Genomic DNA, 15199 nt, shown 5'->3' with positions numbered 1-15199 from the left:
ACTCTAACTTCCCTTCGGGCCCCCACCCCCTGAATCTAAATTCCCGGGATACAACTTCTCTTGATTTCAAACCTGGAGAAAGGCAATCCTGTCCCTTCCCCAGAGATCCAGGCTGTGCGCTGGGAAGGGAGGGGAGAGGGGCAGAGGGGGAAAAGGGAGCTGGACTCCTCTGGACCTGGCTGAGGGATTATGGCCTCCCTTCTATGGGGAGAAGGCCCCGGCAACTGCCAAGAGGGTGCCCGAAGTCACGCAGGGCTGCCTCTTCCCAGGCTTGGCCACCGGCCAACACAAGCTCATTCAGATCCCAAACCAGAGGCTCCCTGCTCTGGGAGGGCTCTCCAGGGACTCGGCTGGAGGGAATCGCATTCATCTGCAGGAGCCAGAAGCCTGTGAAGAAGGCAGCTCCTGCATCAGTCCTGGTGGGGTCGTAAACAGAACTCCAGATCCCCATCCACACCCAGGAAGGGACGCATCCCAGCCCCCAGCACAGCCTCTCTTGGCCCACGCCTCCATCCTCTCTCCTCTCCCTGTGAGCAGCTGTGTGTGCGTCTCTCTCCCCCTTTCAATCTGACACTTTGTTCTTGCCTCTTCCTCCTGCTCCCTCTGCCTCTCTCTCTTCTTTTCCTTTTTCCCACTCTGCATCCCTCCCGCTTCTCTCATCCACTCCCTTCATCCCTATCGCCCCACCCTCTCTTCTCTCCTGCTCTCTGACTTCGACGACGAATCCCCCCTCCTCCCTTCTCTCTCCACCCCCAGCTCCCTTCCCTAAAATGTGAGCACCAAACACAGCAGAGACTCCATCCATCTGGCTCACCGCTGCATCCCTAGGATCCGGCCCAAGGCCCATACTGCATATGAAATTTCTCATCCCCTTTTCTCACTGGGTCTGTCTCCGGTGGTGTGGGGGATAGAGAGAAGCAGAGCCTACACAAGGTGGTCAGGACTGTAAGAAGTGAACTCAAATCAGCCACCTCAGACCTGAAGGCTAACCCATCTCAGGCCAAGGCTGGGCCCTGGGGATACGAAGTCGGCCACTCAGCATCCCTGCCATGGTGGGCACCTTGACAGCTCACTGTCACCCAGCTCAGACTTTGACACCTGCCAGGACAGAGGTCAAACAAGGAGCTAAGAGTCCTGTGAAGACAGAGATAAATGTCCCATGGAGGGCAGAATGAGAGCAAATGCACAGAAGCGGGGAGACACCGGAGGCCTCCAGGAGATGAGGCCAGGCGTAGGAGGCCAGGCTGCAGAGATCAGGTCGTGGAGGGCCTCCCGCCTGTTGGCTTCAAGTCCTGGCCCCACAGTGAGAACCTTTGCTGTCCCTCCCACGCACTCTTGACAGCAGATCTTGGCCATTCTGTGAGCTGAGCAACAAAGGCCCTGGCTTCCTACTGTGACAGGGCCAAGGGGAGGGGGCTCAAGCTTTCCAGTTCTGGGTTCCCCCAGCAAGCCCATTTGGTTCTCCTGCTATGCTGTGTCCTCCGATCCAGCCTTTATCAGTAATAAAGGTGATAATCTGGCCTCCATCCATCTTATCCTCTTCTTAATCCCCAGTTGATTCTTTACCCAATGACAAGGGGTGGATCTTAGTAGTTAGGCCCCTCAAATATCTCCAACACTTGTTTCTAAGCATTCATTGAACCCTTACAGGCCACCCCCCTGTTATGTACATTAAAACACTATAATACGGATTATTCTGTGCTCCATTTTACATTTAAGGAAATGGAAGCTCAGAGAAATTAAGTGACTTGCCAGAAACCACACAGCCGGTAAAGTGATGAAGCCGGGATGTGACGCCCAGGCTTCATGACTCAGTGTACTCGAGGCCATCATCAGGGTGGAAGGCCAGGACTAGGATCTATGCAATTAGTCTCCTGACTCCCAGTCCAGTGTTCATGATGCCAAATGCTCCCCATCCTGAAATAGGGACTGGACAAAGCGGAAACTGGGAAAGACCTGGGACTTGCAGGAAGAAAGGGGCAGGGGAAGGGAAGGTTTTACACACACATCCAGCCCCCAGGGCGACTGCTCTGTCAGCATCTTGACGTCCTGGGAGACTGGGATTCAGTCACAGGGAGAAGGAAGCCTCCCTGAAGGTGGAGGATTTAGGAAGACTTGGCAGGAGTAAGGAGGATCCTGAGCTAAGCTGGCCCAGGGATAACAGGAGGTGGGCTTTAATCTTACAGTTTACAAGGGCCTCTGAGGACTTGAAAACCTGCGCCCATTTTACAGGTAAAACTACCTGATGTACACAACTGGCCTGAGTCCAGAGAGCTCCACATTCACAGTGTCATGCGTGTCACTACAGAACAGATGAGGCCCAGAAAGGCTAAGCAATGGGCCTGAGGTAACACAGCCAGTGGGTAGGCAGCCCAGCCTTGGAAGGAGACAAAGGAGGGGTGGTGACTGAAGGTAGGCTCACCATGGGGCAGATCCGCAGGCGCCCGGGTGCCAGGGTGGATCCGCACCTGCTCCCACTGGAAGTCGTCGTACTGGGCCTGGCTGTACTCGCAGGGCACTGCTGGGTCACCCGTCTCCTCGAAGGTGCAGCCAGCTGTGAGGGCAGGGCCTGCTCAGCCCAGGCTGGAGTGGAGGTGCTGGCCCAAAGGGCTCCTGGGGCTACCCTCCAGGTGCCCCCACAGTCCCCTCTTACCCAGGCCCACCCTCTTCCCCTCCGCCTCCTCAAGACCCCCCACTGCTCCCTCCAGCAAAATGTGCCCTCCCCCACCCTCTCCCCCCACCAAGGCCCTCTTTCCATTGTCTCCTCCCCATGCCAAGACCTCCCACTTTGCCCACCCTCTCCAGTGGTCCCAAAACCCCCTACGGCTCAACCACCCATTAAAGACCCTCCTCAGCAAAAACTGGTTGTTATTACTCTGTGTGTGTCTGTGTGTGTTTGTCACTCAGTCATGTCACATGGCTTCAGTCCACTAGGTTCCTCTGTTCATGGGATTCTCCATGGCAAGAATACTGGAGTGGTCCATGGGGTTACAAAGAGTTGGACACGACTGAGCACACATCGCCACCACTAACAGGGGTAAACTTAGGCATCTGAGGCCCAGGAAAATGCCTGGGTGAGCGGCCAGGAAACAAACACAAATCATGCCAGGCCCTATCCAGCCACTGGTACTTCTCCCCACTTGACAGATGAGGCGACTGAGGTTCCAAGGGGTGAAGGAATTAGTTCACGGTATAAGGTGGTAGATAAGCAAGTGGGCTTTGGCATCAGACAGATTTGGGATTGAATCTTGACTCTGCAATGTGCTGGTCCTGTGACCATGGCCATTTCTCACCTTCAGTTTCCCCGTCCACCTGGGGGTTTGTTGAGGATTCAACCCAGGGGCCCACCTAGCACGAGGCCGGCACAATCAAGCACTCAGAAGACAGGAGCTCTGCATCTGAGCCACCGGAGTAACAGAAGCAGAATCTGAGGCCATGGTGCTCAGAGGCTGAGGTCCACATTCCCCACCAGAAAAAGCTTCACTCTGAGAAGGAGCAAATCTGAGCCCCTTCCCAGCCTCAAGGAGAGGACGGATGAGAAACAGAGGAATAGGGAGTGAGTGCCACATGCCAGGCACAGCGGTGGGCAGCTGCACACACGGCCGGTGACCTGACTTTCAGGAGGCTCTGCTGTTCCCTCTGCAGCAGGGACCTCTCCAGGTTGTCACAGACCACGTGAAGCGGCCCCTTGAACTGACCTGCAAAGCCAGGCATGCACAGGCTCACCGCTGTTGGTGGGGGGGGGGGGTCTCCCTTTCCTCTTCACGGACCCCAGAGTGTAAAATAAAGGGGACATGAGGCTGGCACAGAGTCGATGGGACAAAATAGTAGCAGCCTTGCTTCAGAGCTGGGGCGGGACCGTGGCTGAGCACAGTGCCTCTCTGTGTGAAGAACTCTGGTCAGCACGTGCCCTGTAGCCTGTGGAAGGTAGGTTTTAAGCCCATCTGTGCTGGGGAGGCCTTGGCTCTCCCCCTAGAAAATGACCCATAGCACAGCACAGAGAAAGAACAAGACCAGCAGAGATGGTCAGGGAGGGCTTCCTGGAGGAGGAGACAGCTGACTTCATTCACCTTGAGCTGAGTCTGTGCCTGAGGGTTTTAGTCAAGGCCTCTCTGAGCCAGATGAATTGTCATAAAGGGGACCCCAGGACCTAGAGTGCTGCTGGGGTTCAGAAGGACCTGGGGTTCAGGTCCTTCCTGTTCCCTCACAAGTAACAAGGCAGCTGTCCCAGACGTGTCACCCGTGGCCCTAGGGCGAGCCTGAGAATGCCAGCCCCCTGGCCTCCTCCCATCCATTCTAAGCCAGGCCAGGCCACGTGAGTCTGGCCACTCCCAGACTAAGTGATCCGGTCAGAGGGACCCCCAGAATGTCTGACCTTAGCCAGGGTATCCTTCAGACTGCCTGACCCAGGTCAGTGACACCCAAACAGACAGACCTGATCCAGTGGCCCCATCCAGATGACCATCAGACCATCTGACTTCAACCAGACTAACTGACCTCAGACCAGCTGACCAAGGCCAGAGTGACCACTGACCACTATCAAATAATTCCAACAACTGACCCCACCAGGCTGACTGACCCCAGCTGACTGTCACCACTCGGAGCACCCCCTTCCAGAGGCAGAAGGATTCCTCTCCCTGACCCGTGTCCATCCCCAGTCCTGAGTTTCTGGGCCAGGCCCATTCCAGCCACGGTCCTTAGAGGGTAACAAATCTGGGGCCAGGCTCTCCAAGGAGAGCCCCACCCTGACCTGGTCCCCAGCTCACCCTGGGAAGGGAACAATCTGCCCTCCCAGATCCTGGGAAAAGCCCCCATCACCTCCAGTCTGGATGGCTCAGGAGCTACGAGTCCCAAAGCCAGGTCCCCGCCTCTGCTAGAGACCCAACTCCTGCTGGAGGCCCCCAGCCCAGAGGGAAAAAAATAGATCAGACTTTGCATTGCGAGCAAGAATGGTCAGGAAATCCCTCTCGGCTCCATCGACCCAGACTTGGGCCCAGACATGCACACACACATCAACGCCACCACATGAGGGCTGCCACCTTCCACCAGGACCTGCCGTGCCACTATCCCTCAAAGTAACTCACAAGGTAGGTACTATGGTTATTCCTATTTTACAGACAGACACCAAGGCACAGAGAGGTGGAGGTGGCTTGCCTAAGGCCACATCTTAAGTCTGAGAAGTTGGGATTTAAGCCATCTATCTTCATTCTAGAAGACTGGCCACATGTGCCAATTCAGTTCCATTCATAGGACATTCATTCACCGACAATACAAAGCAGGCCCCGGGTTGGCACCAGTAAAGGCACGAGGATGGTTAAGACTCTGCTCTGCCTTCAAGGACTTCCTAGTCAGAGTGGAGGTGAGGGAATAAGACAAAACAGAGACGAGTCAAGGTCACGGTGGCGGGGATGTTGGGGGTCAGGGGTCAGGGGAGGAAGGTAGGTGCAAGGGGAAGGTTTCCTGGAGGTGGGCACATCTGAGCAGAGCCTGGAAGGATGGGTGTCATTGTGGCCAGCAGACATGGAGAGGGGCATTTGAGGCAAAAGGCCCAGCAGGAGCAAAGAAAAGTAGTGGGTAACACCGTTCATCCGGGACACAGAGCGGAGCCCAGACTGGCCAAAGCAATGGGAGATGAGACTGGTGGGCAGGAGGCTGAGGTCAGATCTAGGAGAGCCAAGTGCCAGAGTGAGAGGTCCGGCCTCGTTCTGAGTGGGGAAGACACGATTCGTATTGGAGCAGAGAAGCTCCTGGATTCAGATGAGACAGGTGGATACATCGTGTCAGCCAGCGGTCCTCAACCTTTTGGGGACCAGGGACCAGTTTCGTGGAAGACAATTTTTCTACAGACAGGGCGGGACGGTGGGGGCAGCGATGGTTTTGAGATGATTCAAGCACATTTCATTTACTGTGAACTTTATTTCTATTATTATTATTATTATTTTATATATAATATATTATATTATTATATATAATATACAATAATATATATTATATATTATTGCTATTATTATTACATCAGCTCCACCTCAGATCATCAGGCACAAGATCCTGGAGGTTGGGGACCCCTGCTCTAAGTCGTGAGGAGGGCAGGGGGCTTCTCCAGAGGACACTATAGGGTCAGAAGTGGGATAAGTTATCAAGGGGTCTGGAACCAGATGCCAGAAACCAGTGATGAAGGGACCTCAAGTGCCCATCCTGGACACAAACAGCACACGTTCCAAACACACCGACAGAGATGCACAATGCACACGCGTGTGCATACACACACAAACACACACAAGCTCAAATGTTCACACTCTCTTCCCCCAGCCTTGTCCACGCTTTGGGGACAGAGTCTCAGCTGGGGACAGGGAGAAAACCATATCCTTCTGCGGGTACAGCATCTCTGCCAGGGCCTCCCTGAGAGGGTGGGCTGAATCAACCCAGGACCCCCAACAGCTCCCCCAGCCTCAGCTCAAACTGGCCCAGCTACATTCCTCAGCTAATCTCCCCAATCTGGCAGGCGGTTGCCTGAGCAACCGTCAGCCACAATTTGGGAAGGGAGGATGATGGTTTATCCACATCCGGCTGGGCTCTGGATGGGGTGATGTAAGGGGCAAAGCAACCTCTGCAAGAGGAACCAGAGTGTAGGAGGGGGTCTCCACCCCTCCATATGCATATCTTTCCATGTACAGACGTGTGTGTGCGTGCGTGCACACACATGCACACGGCAGTGAGAGTGATGGCCTGGTGCTGACTTGTGAGCACTCGACTGGGAGGCAGGAGGCCTGGATCTCATTCCCGCTGAGCCCCTAACTCCCTGTGTGACCTTGGGCAGGTGGCTTGCCCTCTCTGAAGCCCCACTCGCTCACCTATGAACTGAGAATGAAGATCTAGGTGACTTCTAAGGCTGTTCCACCTCAGAATCCTGATTCCATTTGTGTGAGCATGCATGTCAGTAGGAATAACTTGAGGGCAGAGAGATGCTACGGGTGCAGGTATGTGAGGGGGGAGCCCGGGTCTCAAAGTGTGAGTCTCCCAGGCAGTGCGCTGTGAAGCTGTGGGTATGTAGGCGTTTGTTTACATGCAGAGACATAGGGGTAGAGTCAGCAGCAAGCGTGTGCCTAAGGGGAGGTGAGTGTACGCGGTGGGTAGAGGAGAATGGTGCACGTGTGCGCGTGTGTGCCTGTGCGTGTGGGCACCACAAACATGGAAGCACCAGACTTCCTCCCCACCAGACAGGGAATGGTGCCCTGTGCCAACTACGGCTGCCAGCCAGCATCAGTGTTTTCCAAAGACCCTAGGTAAACAGAGTCTGTTTGCAATGAGGTTTTTGTTCCCTTTGGTTTGTCAATAGAACATTCAGTTCCCAAGGGATGGCCCCAGGAGAAACAAAACTCCTCCCAACGGATTACAAATTTAGGGGCTGGCCTCATACCCTACCACTGGCATAGCCCCAACCCTGGCCCGGGGAACTCAGATACAACCCCAAGGATAACACTGGCTCATGTCATCATCTGAAGCCACACCCCCTTTCTAGGTAGCCCAACACAACCCACAGACTCACCCTTGGACACTCTTGCCCAACCTAGCCCCATCCCGTGTTCTCCACCCCATCTCAGGCCTGTCTAACCTCCACCTCCTCCCTTCTTGAGGTCTCTTTTGTCTTTGAACACCAACCCCGAGCCCTGTGTATAGGAGAATACCAACCAAGGCTGGACTTACTGACTGCACAATCCCAGCTGGTTCCTTTTTCTCTAATTTATTTGTAACTGGAGGATAACTGCTTTACAAACTTGCGATGGTTTCTGCTGTACAACAACGTGAATCAGCCATAAGTGTACATATTAATACATGCCCTCCCGCCCCCTAGGTCGTCACAGAGCACCAGGCCGAGCTCGCTGTGTTATACAGCAACTTCCCACTAGCCACCAACTTACACACGGTAATTTGCATATTTCAGTGCTGCTCTGTCCGTTCGTTCCACCCTTTCCTTCCTCCACTGTGTCCACAAGTCCATCTTCTACATCTGTGTTTCTATTCCTGCCCCGAGGATAGGGTCATCAGTACCATTTTTCTAGATTTTTCTAGATTCCTTATATATACGTTAATATAAGATACTTATTTTTCTCTTTCTGACTTACTCTACTCTGTATAACTGGCTCTAGGTTCATCCACCCCAGTTCAAACTGACTCAAATTTGTTCCTTTTTATGGCTGACTAATATTTCATTGGAAAAGACCCTGGGAAAGATTGAAGGCAGGAGGAGAAGGGGACGACAGAGGATGAGATGGTTGGATGGCATCACCAACTCAATGGACATGGGTTTGGGTGGACTCTGGGAGTTGGTGATGGACAGGAAGGCCTGGCGTGCTTTGGTCCATGGGGTCGCAAAGAGTCAGACACAACTGAGCAAGTGAACTGAATATTCCATTTCATATACATACCACAACTTCTGATCCTGACCAACCCTACCCAGACTTAAAGACCAAGATTCCAGTCCAGAAACCTGGCCCAGCCCACTTCACTGCTCTCCTGGCCCAGATCAATACAGCCAGACCTTAGCTAGGGCTCCCTGGAGCCACTCCCCAGAGCCCTAAATAATTGATGATCAATTAATCAAGGGCAGGGCTGGCAGCAATATGCTCACTTTCTAATCACACAGCATTCAGCAGAGCTGCAACCAAGAAGATTACCCAGGGCCAGGCCACAGGGTGAGAAAGCTGAGCTTTACCCCCTACAGGAGCCAATACAGAACCCAACGGTGCCAGCATCCTTCCAGCTCTACTGAAAAGAGAAGGAAGTCAGCTACAGCAGAGGAAACTTTGGCCAGACCTACTCCCCAACTCCTGGATCAAAAGCACAGCAAGCCCCAAAATTAACAGCAGGGCTGCCATATTGTTAATGTAAGGGGAAGAAATAAAAGACACTTGCTCCTCAGAAGAAAAGCTATGACCAACCTAGAAAGCATATTAAAAAGCAGAGATGTTACTTTGCCAACAAAGGTCCATCTAGTCAAGGCTATGGTTTTTCCAGTAGTCATGTATGGATGTGAGAGTTGGACTATAAAGAAAGCTGAGCACTGAAGAATTGATGCTTTTGAACTATGGTGTTGGAGAAGACTCTTGAGAGTCCCTTGGACTGCACGGAGATCCAACCAGTCAATCCTAAAGGAAATCAGTCCTGAATATTCATTGGAAGGACTGAGGTTGAAGCTGAAACTCCAATGCTTTGGCCACCTGCTGCGAAGAACTGACTCATTGGAAAAGACCCTGATTCTGGGAAAGATTGAAAGCAGGAGGAGAGGGGGATGACAGAGGATGGATGGCATCACCGACTCGAGGGACATGAGTTTGAGTAAGCTCCAGGAGTTGGTGATGGACAGGGAGGCCTGGCTGCAGTCAGTGGGGTCGCAAAGAGTCAGACACGACTGAGCGACTGAACTGAACTGAAGGGGAAGACACGGGTCAAGGCGGGACTCCAGAGGCATAGGGCTGAAGGGAGGGCTGCTCTGTGCAGAGGCTCAGTGGCAAAGGGTCCATGGACCCTGGTAGTGCAGACACCCTGTGTCACATAAAACCACAGTGCAGTCCAGGCCTTAAGACCCTGCACTTCCTATGCAGGGGATGTGGGTTCGATTCCTGGTCACATGCCACATGGCTTGGCCAAAATATTTTAAAACAATTTTTTTCAAGTGCAGAGTAGAGAGGCAGAGGGCTATGCACAAACACATGCAGGGCAAAGACCTGGATTTCTAATGGTCCCATGAAGAGAGAGGGCTACTTGACCCCAGTGTGGGTGCTGGGGGGCAGTGCAGCAGTTCCACACTGCCCAGAGGTGGAATGCAGTTACACAACGCACGGGAACAGAGCCAGGGTGCACAGCCCTCACACGGCACCAGACACACCACAGCAGGACTGGTCGGTGCCGTGACGCAGTGGAGAGGTGCCCCATCCATTGTGGCCACGACCCAGAGCTGCTCGGAGGCACGGTGCACCAGTGAGCAACTTCGGGGTACACTGGGCTGGCACTGGGCACCAAGGGACAGGTGCATAGAAGAGCACCAAGGGGGCCCACACAAGCTTCACTAGGCTTGGCACATAACTGGCGCTCCATGAACTCTCACCGAAAGGATGTCGAGAGGAGGCAGGCTTAACACACAGATATTTGGCAAAGAGGACATTGTGCAGTGCAGAAGGAACTGCTGGGTGCTTCACACAGTCCCAAGGAGCACAGAAAGAGTAGACTCGAGAGCAGGGCGAGAAAGTGGCACCGAAATGGAACGTCATGAAGACACCGGGTTAAACAGGGAATTCGGTGCAAACGCTCTGGATCTTGAAACCCAGCAGAGCGCCCGAACAGGTGAACAGGTACAGTGCAAAGCAGAGGCCCAGGACAGTGAAGGTGTGAAGGGCACAGGTGCATCACCAGGTGCTTGCAAAGGTAATGCAGGTAAAAACCCACACCAGTCCAGAGCCCTACAAAGTGGCCTCGAGCTGCAGTTTAGCTCCCGACTTCTCAGGCAGCGTGCAGTGGGAGCCAGAGGAAACCTGCAGTGAAGCAGTGGGAAGCAAAGAGATTGCTCATCTGGGGCTGCCTACAGAATCCCGGGAAGGACACCGGCTGACACCTCAGTGGCTCTACAGGAAAAGGCCGAAATAACACAGGGGCAGTGTTACAGCGGCAGTGGTGCAGGCTGCAGGGCCAGACCAGGAGAAGGAGCACCTCCAGGGCAGCGCAGTGAAGCAACGGGACAGAAGTGCTGTACCGGCAAGGGAAGCTGTCCTGGGACAGCAGGACGGGGGACCGCAGACAGGCTGTTCCCGCTCATCCCTGATGCAGTGCAGATGCCCACGGCGACATGCAGCGCCTACAGAGGCCACATGACGCAGATGCAGCGTCGTGGTAGCACGCCATCTGTTGGCACAGTGCAGGGGTGTGTCGCCAGGGACCATGCCTGATTCCAGGAGAGAACACAAGCCCAACACAACACCGTCGTCTGACAGTCACGCGGCACAGAAGACACACAAGAGAGCCGCAAAGACACAAAAGGCAGCACAACGACAGCACACAGCACAACGGGACATTGCAGATGCAGTGATCAGACACGCACGGAAGTCCACACAGTCAACGCAGCGCGGAAACCCACAGAGTGCAGCCACGCAGCGTAGGGCTGAGATGCAGAGCAGGGCATGGGTGAAATCCAGCGGCCTAGCCTTGAGGGGATGGGTCCAGGAGCCCAGAAAGCACACAGCCGGAGCAGTCCAGGGCCATGACGCAGGGCAGTTCTTAGCGTGAGGTCAAGAGGTGGCACACACCTCCCATGATGCTCTGGGCAGCAGGGGAGCCCAGACCCCAGAAAACCCTTGCGTCCACAGCTCTGCCAGGCTGGGTTGGCCACCCTACAGGTTGGGGGCTGAGGCCCCATCCACCCTGCGGGCTTCCCCCTCTCGCATCCCCCATCCCCAGCATCTTCCACCCCAGTGACTCTGCAGGGGCACAGGATGAAGCCACCACCACCCACAGGGTGGGCAGCCAGAACTGAGCCCATGGTCCAGGTATTTCTATCTGAGCAGGGCCCCAGCGCACTGGCAGGCGAACAATGAATTCAGATGCTGCTGAAAAGCTGTTGGACAATTAAAGCACATCCCCTGGCCCCCAGCCCAGGGCTGGGCAGTGTGGGGCAGGAGGAGAGAAAGACAGAGAGGGACACCTATTGGATTAGGCCCTGGTACCGAGTGGGTGGGAAGTGGGATGAACAAGGAGGGAAGCGGGCAAAAGGCTTCCCAGACCCATTAAACCTGGATCGTCCCTCCAGCAGCCCCGCCACCATCCCCCCTCCCAAGCCTGGATTTCATCAGAAGCCAAGAACAAGCTTTTCTGAGCACATAGGATGCTGTACCACATACACACACACTTAATAACAGTTTAGCACACCGAGGGCTTACCACATGCCAGAACCTGTTCTAAACTATACACATACGTGTATAAAATACATCCTCACTGCAGTCCCATGCAGCATGTTCCACTATCATCTCTCCTCTCACAGATGAGAACACTAAAGGGTCAGGGAGGTCAAGCAACTCGCCCAAGGGCTACATGGCTAGCAGTGGGAGAGCCAGGATTGGAACCTCGATGGTGTGGTTCCCAAGCCACACTTCACACACACACGACACATGGAAACACACACATACACACATCCTGAGCAATGTATGGCCCACCCTCTCAGTTCAGACCCCCCCTTCCTGTCCAAATAGGTTTCTGATACTTTCCAGTTGTCACCTTTTGTCCCTCAGCTGTCCCATTTCCCCTTCTAGCCATCCCCCATCTATTCCCCCACCCTCAGTTGTCCCCCCAACACCACCTGTCCCCTCATTCCCAGCTGTCCCCATCCCCCCAGTATAGCTTTATTGCAGGTTATCTCCCATCCCCCCTCATGGTTCCCCACCCCACAGCTGTCATTCCATCCCTGGCTGTGTGTGATCTTGCCCATCAAATAGCTCAACATGCCTTCCCAGTTTCCCTCTCCCAATCCTTCCTCCCCTCTACTACGCGGGCACGTGCGCATGCTCAGTAGTTTCAGTCCTGTCCGACTCTTTGCAGCCCTATGGACGGCAGCCCACCAGGCTCCTCTGTCCACGGGACTCTCCAGGCCAGAATACTGGAGTGGGTTGCCATGATCCTCTCCAGGGGACCTTCCTGACCCAGGGATAGAACCCGCATCTCTGCGTCCTCTGCATCGCAGGCAGATTCTTCACCAGCGACCCAGCCCTTCCTCCCGGCCTGGTGGGGAAGGAGGTAGGAAATGCCGCAGGCCACTGAATCACGTGCACTGCGGGAGAAACCTGGTCAGCCGTGCCGGAAAGGGCCTGAGAAGGCCTCCCTGGGGAAGCGACATCAGAGCTGGGCTCTGAAAGCTGAAGAAGGCAGGCTTCCAGGAACTGAGGTGGGTGGGAAGGGCGTTCGTGGCGGAAGGCACAGCATGCGCAAAGGTAGAGACGTGTGAAAGGGCCTGGCGGGTTCTGGGATCAACACTGGCTTGGGGAGCCTGGAGCCAAAGGCGGACAGGGAGGAGCGGGGTCGGGGAGGAGAGAGCAGTAAACACAGAGCAGTCACGGAGAGCAGGGACTGGGTCACACAGGGTCTTCTCTACCATCTCAGGCTTTGGCCCCTGGCCTTCAGCTTAGAGCGAGGGAGTGGCAGCATCCTATGTCTGCCTGAGAGGCCATTCAGATCCCGGGATGGTGGAAGCAGGCAGACGGCAGAATGGAGACCAAGGAGGGGGCCGCTACAATGGTCCAGGCAGGGAATGAATGGATTCAGCAAAGCCTTCTGCAGTGGCCACAGAGTGACAGTGCATCCACCTGGTGAGGTGTCCAGGCCTCACTAAAGACGCTATAGGCCTTGCACCTCTAGACCAGCATTGTCCGTGGAGGTATTTTGCTGTGATGGAGATGCTCTTGACCAATACACAGCCTGACCAATACAATAGTTACTAGCAAGAGGCGACTCTTGAGGACTCGAAATCTGGGGGGTGGGACTGAGGGACTGAATGTTTATTTAAATTAAAATCTAATAGCCAGGGACCTGCCCGATGGTTCAGTGGTTGAGAATCTGCCTTCCGATGCAGAGGAAGTGGGTTCGACCCCTGCTTGGGGAATTAAGATTTCACATGCCACCGGGCAACTAAGCCCTGGAGCAACTAGAGAAATCAGTGCAAGGCAACTAGAGAGAAGCCAGCAAGCCACGATGAAGAGCCCGGGCACCAAAACAAAGACCCATTGTAGACAAAAAATAAGTAATCTAATGGAGGTGAAACCAGTTCATTCTAAAGGAGATCAATCCTGGGTGTTCATTGGAAGGACTGATGCTAAAGCTGAAACTCCAATATTTTGGCCACCTCATGCGACGAGCTGACTCACTGGAAAAGACTCTGATGCTGGGAGGGATTGGGGGTGGGAGGAGACAGGGATGACAGAGAATGAGATGGCTGGATGGCATCACCAACTCGATGGACATGAGTTTGAGTGAACTCTGGGAGTTGGTGATGGACAGGGAGACCTGGCGTGCTGTGATTCATGGGGTCGCAAAGAGTCGGACATGACTGAGCGACTGAACTGAACTGAATAGCCACCTGTGAAGAAGTAGCCACCAAACTGGAGAGTGGAGGTAGAGAACATTTCCACCGTTTAATAAAGTTCTAGTGACTGTCCATTAAGAAGCAGAACTACAGGGGCTTCCTCCATAGGGCCCCGGCACTGGGGACTGTCTGAAGATCAGGAGGCCGGCCCCCTAGAAGGCAGTGTCACAGGCTGAGTTGGCACAGGCCCAGGCCCTGGTCCACAATGGGGTACAACCACATGGACCCTCCCCATACAAACATGCACACCTCTTTCCTGGAGATACAGACACCTATATATACACCGAGACACACTGACCATGGAGCACCCTACAGCCAAGCCCACCAACACTCGGATACTCCAACACAGGCGCACCCCATTGCTGGATACATAGATACCCCAGACCCAGATACGTGGGTACCCACACCCAGGCATCTGGGCAGCCCCACAGCCGGGCACAAGGCAGCTACATTCCCCCATAACCATTAACCTGAGGACTCCCAGCCACTGGGGTACACCCACCTCCAGATCCAGAGACACTGGGAGATTCTTATGTTGACATATCCCGATCCTCCCATATCCGAGTCCTGGGACACCCACACCCAGATCCTGAGACGTCACCCACCCAAAGAGCTCTGCACCCAAACTCCAGGGATGTGACACATGGATACCCGGACACCCAGCATCAGGCTCCTCGGAATCAGAGCAGCTGGTCACCTCCCGACTCGGAATTCAGATCCTGCCACACAGGGTGACCAGATGGCTAGACCCCCTGAGAAGCCATACATATGTCTTATGCCCCAGGCTAAATCATACAATCACAGCCACACACACACACACACACACACCCCATTCTGAGGGTCCAGATGTCAGGGTGACACCTGCACACACCTTCCCCGGCCCCCCTGAACCCCACCTGCAGGGTCACCACAGGGAGCAGCACTCCCCAATCCTGGGTTCAGGGGCAGCCAGGACATAGGCTGAGAGGAGGACAGAGGACTGAGGGGCACCCGCCCTCCCCCCACAGGGCCCTCCCCCTCCTCCCCAGACGCTCAGAGCGACGGTTGGGACTCTGATGCCTCTCACCAACTGCCGAGCCT

At 54.6% G+C, this 15199-nt stretch overlaps 1 protein-coding gene across 2 annotated transcripts in view; it reads right to left on the bottom strand.

Annotated features, from left to right (window-relative positions):
• Window positions 1–15199, bottom strand: part of PTPRU (protein tyrosine phosphatase receptor type U) — an 86372-nt gene that overhangs the window by 66980 nt on the left and 4193 nt on the right. For both annotated transcript variants that reach the window (XM_055397569.2, XM_055397571.2), the window contains exon 2: window positions 2423–2554. In XM_055397569.2, coding sequence (XP_055253544.1) covers window positions 2423–2554 — 132 coding nt within the window. The remainder of the gene's footprint in view (window positions 1–2422; window positions 2555–15199) is intronic.

Source organism: Moschus berezovskii, chromosome 2 (assembly GCF_049115385.1).
Source record: "Moschus berezovskii isolate FMDL1 chromosome 2, NW_MosBer_1.0, whole genome shotgun sequence".
Lineage (NCBI taxonomy): Eukaryota > Metazoa > Chordata > Mammalia > Artiodactyla > Moschidae > Moschus > Moschus berezovskii.
The sequence above is the reverse complement of the archived record's forward strand: the minus strand, read 5'-3'. Positions and strand labels throughout refer to the sequence as shown.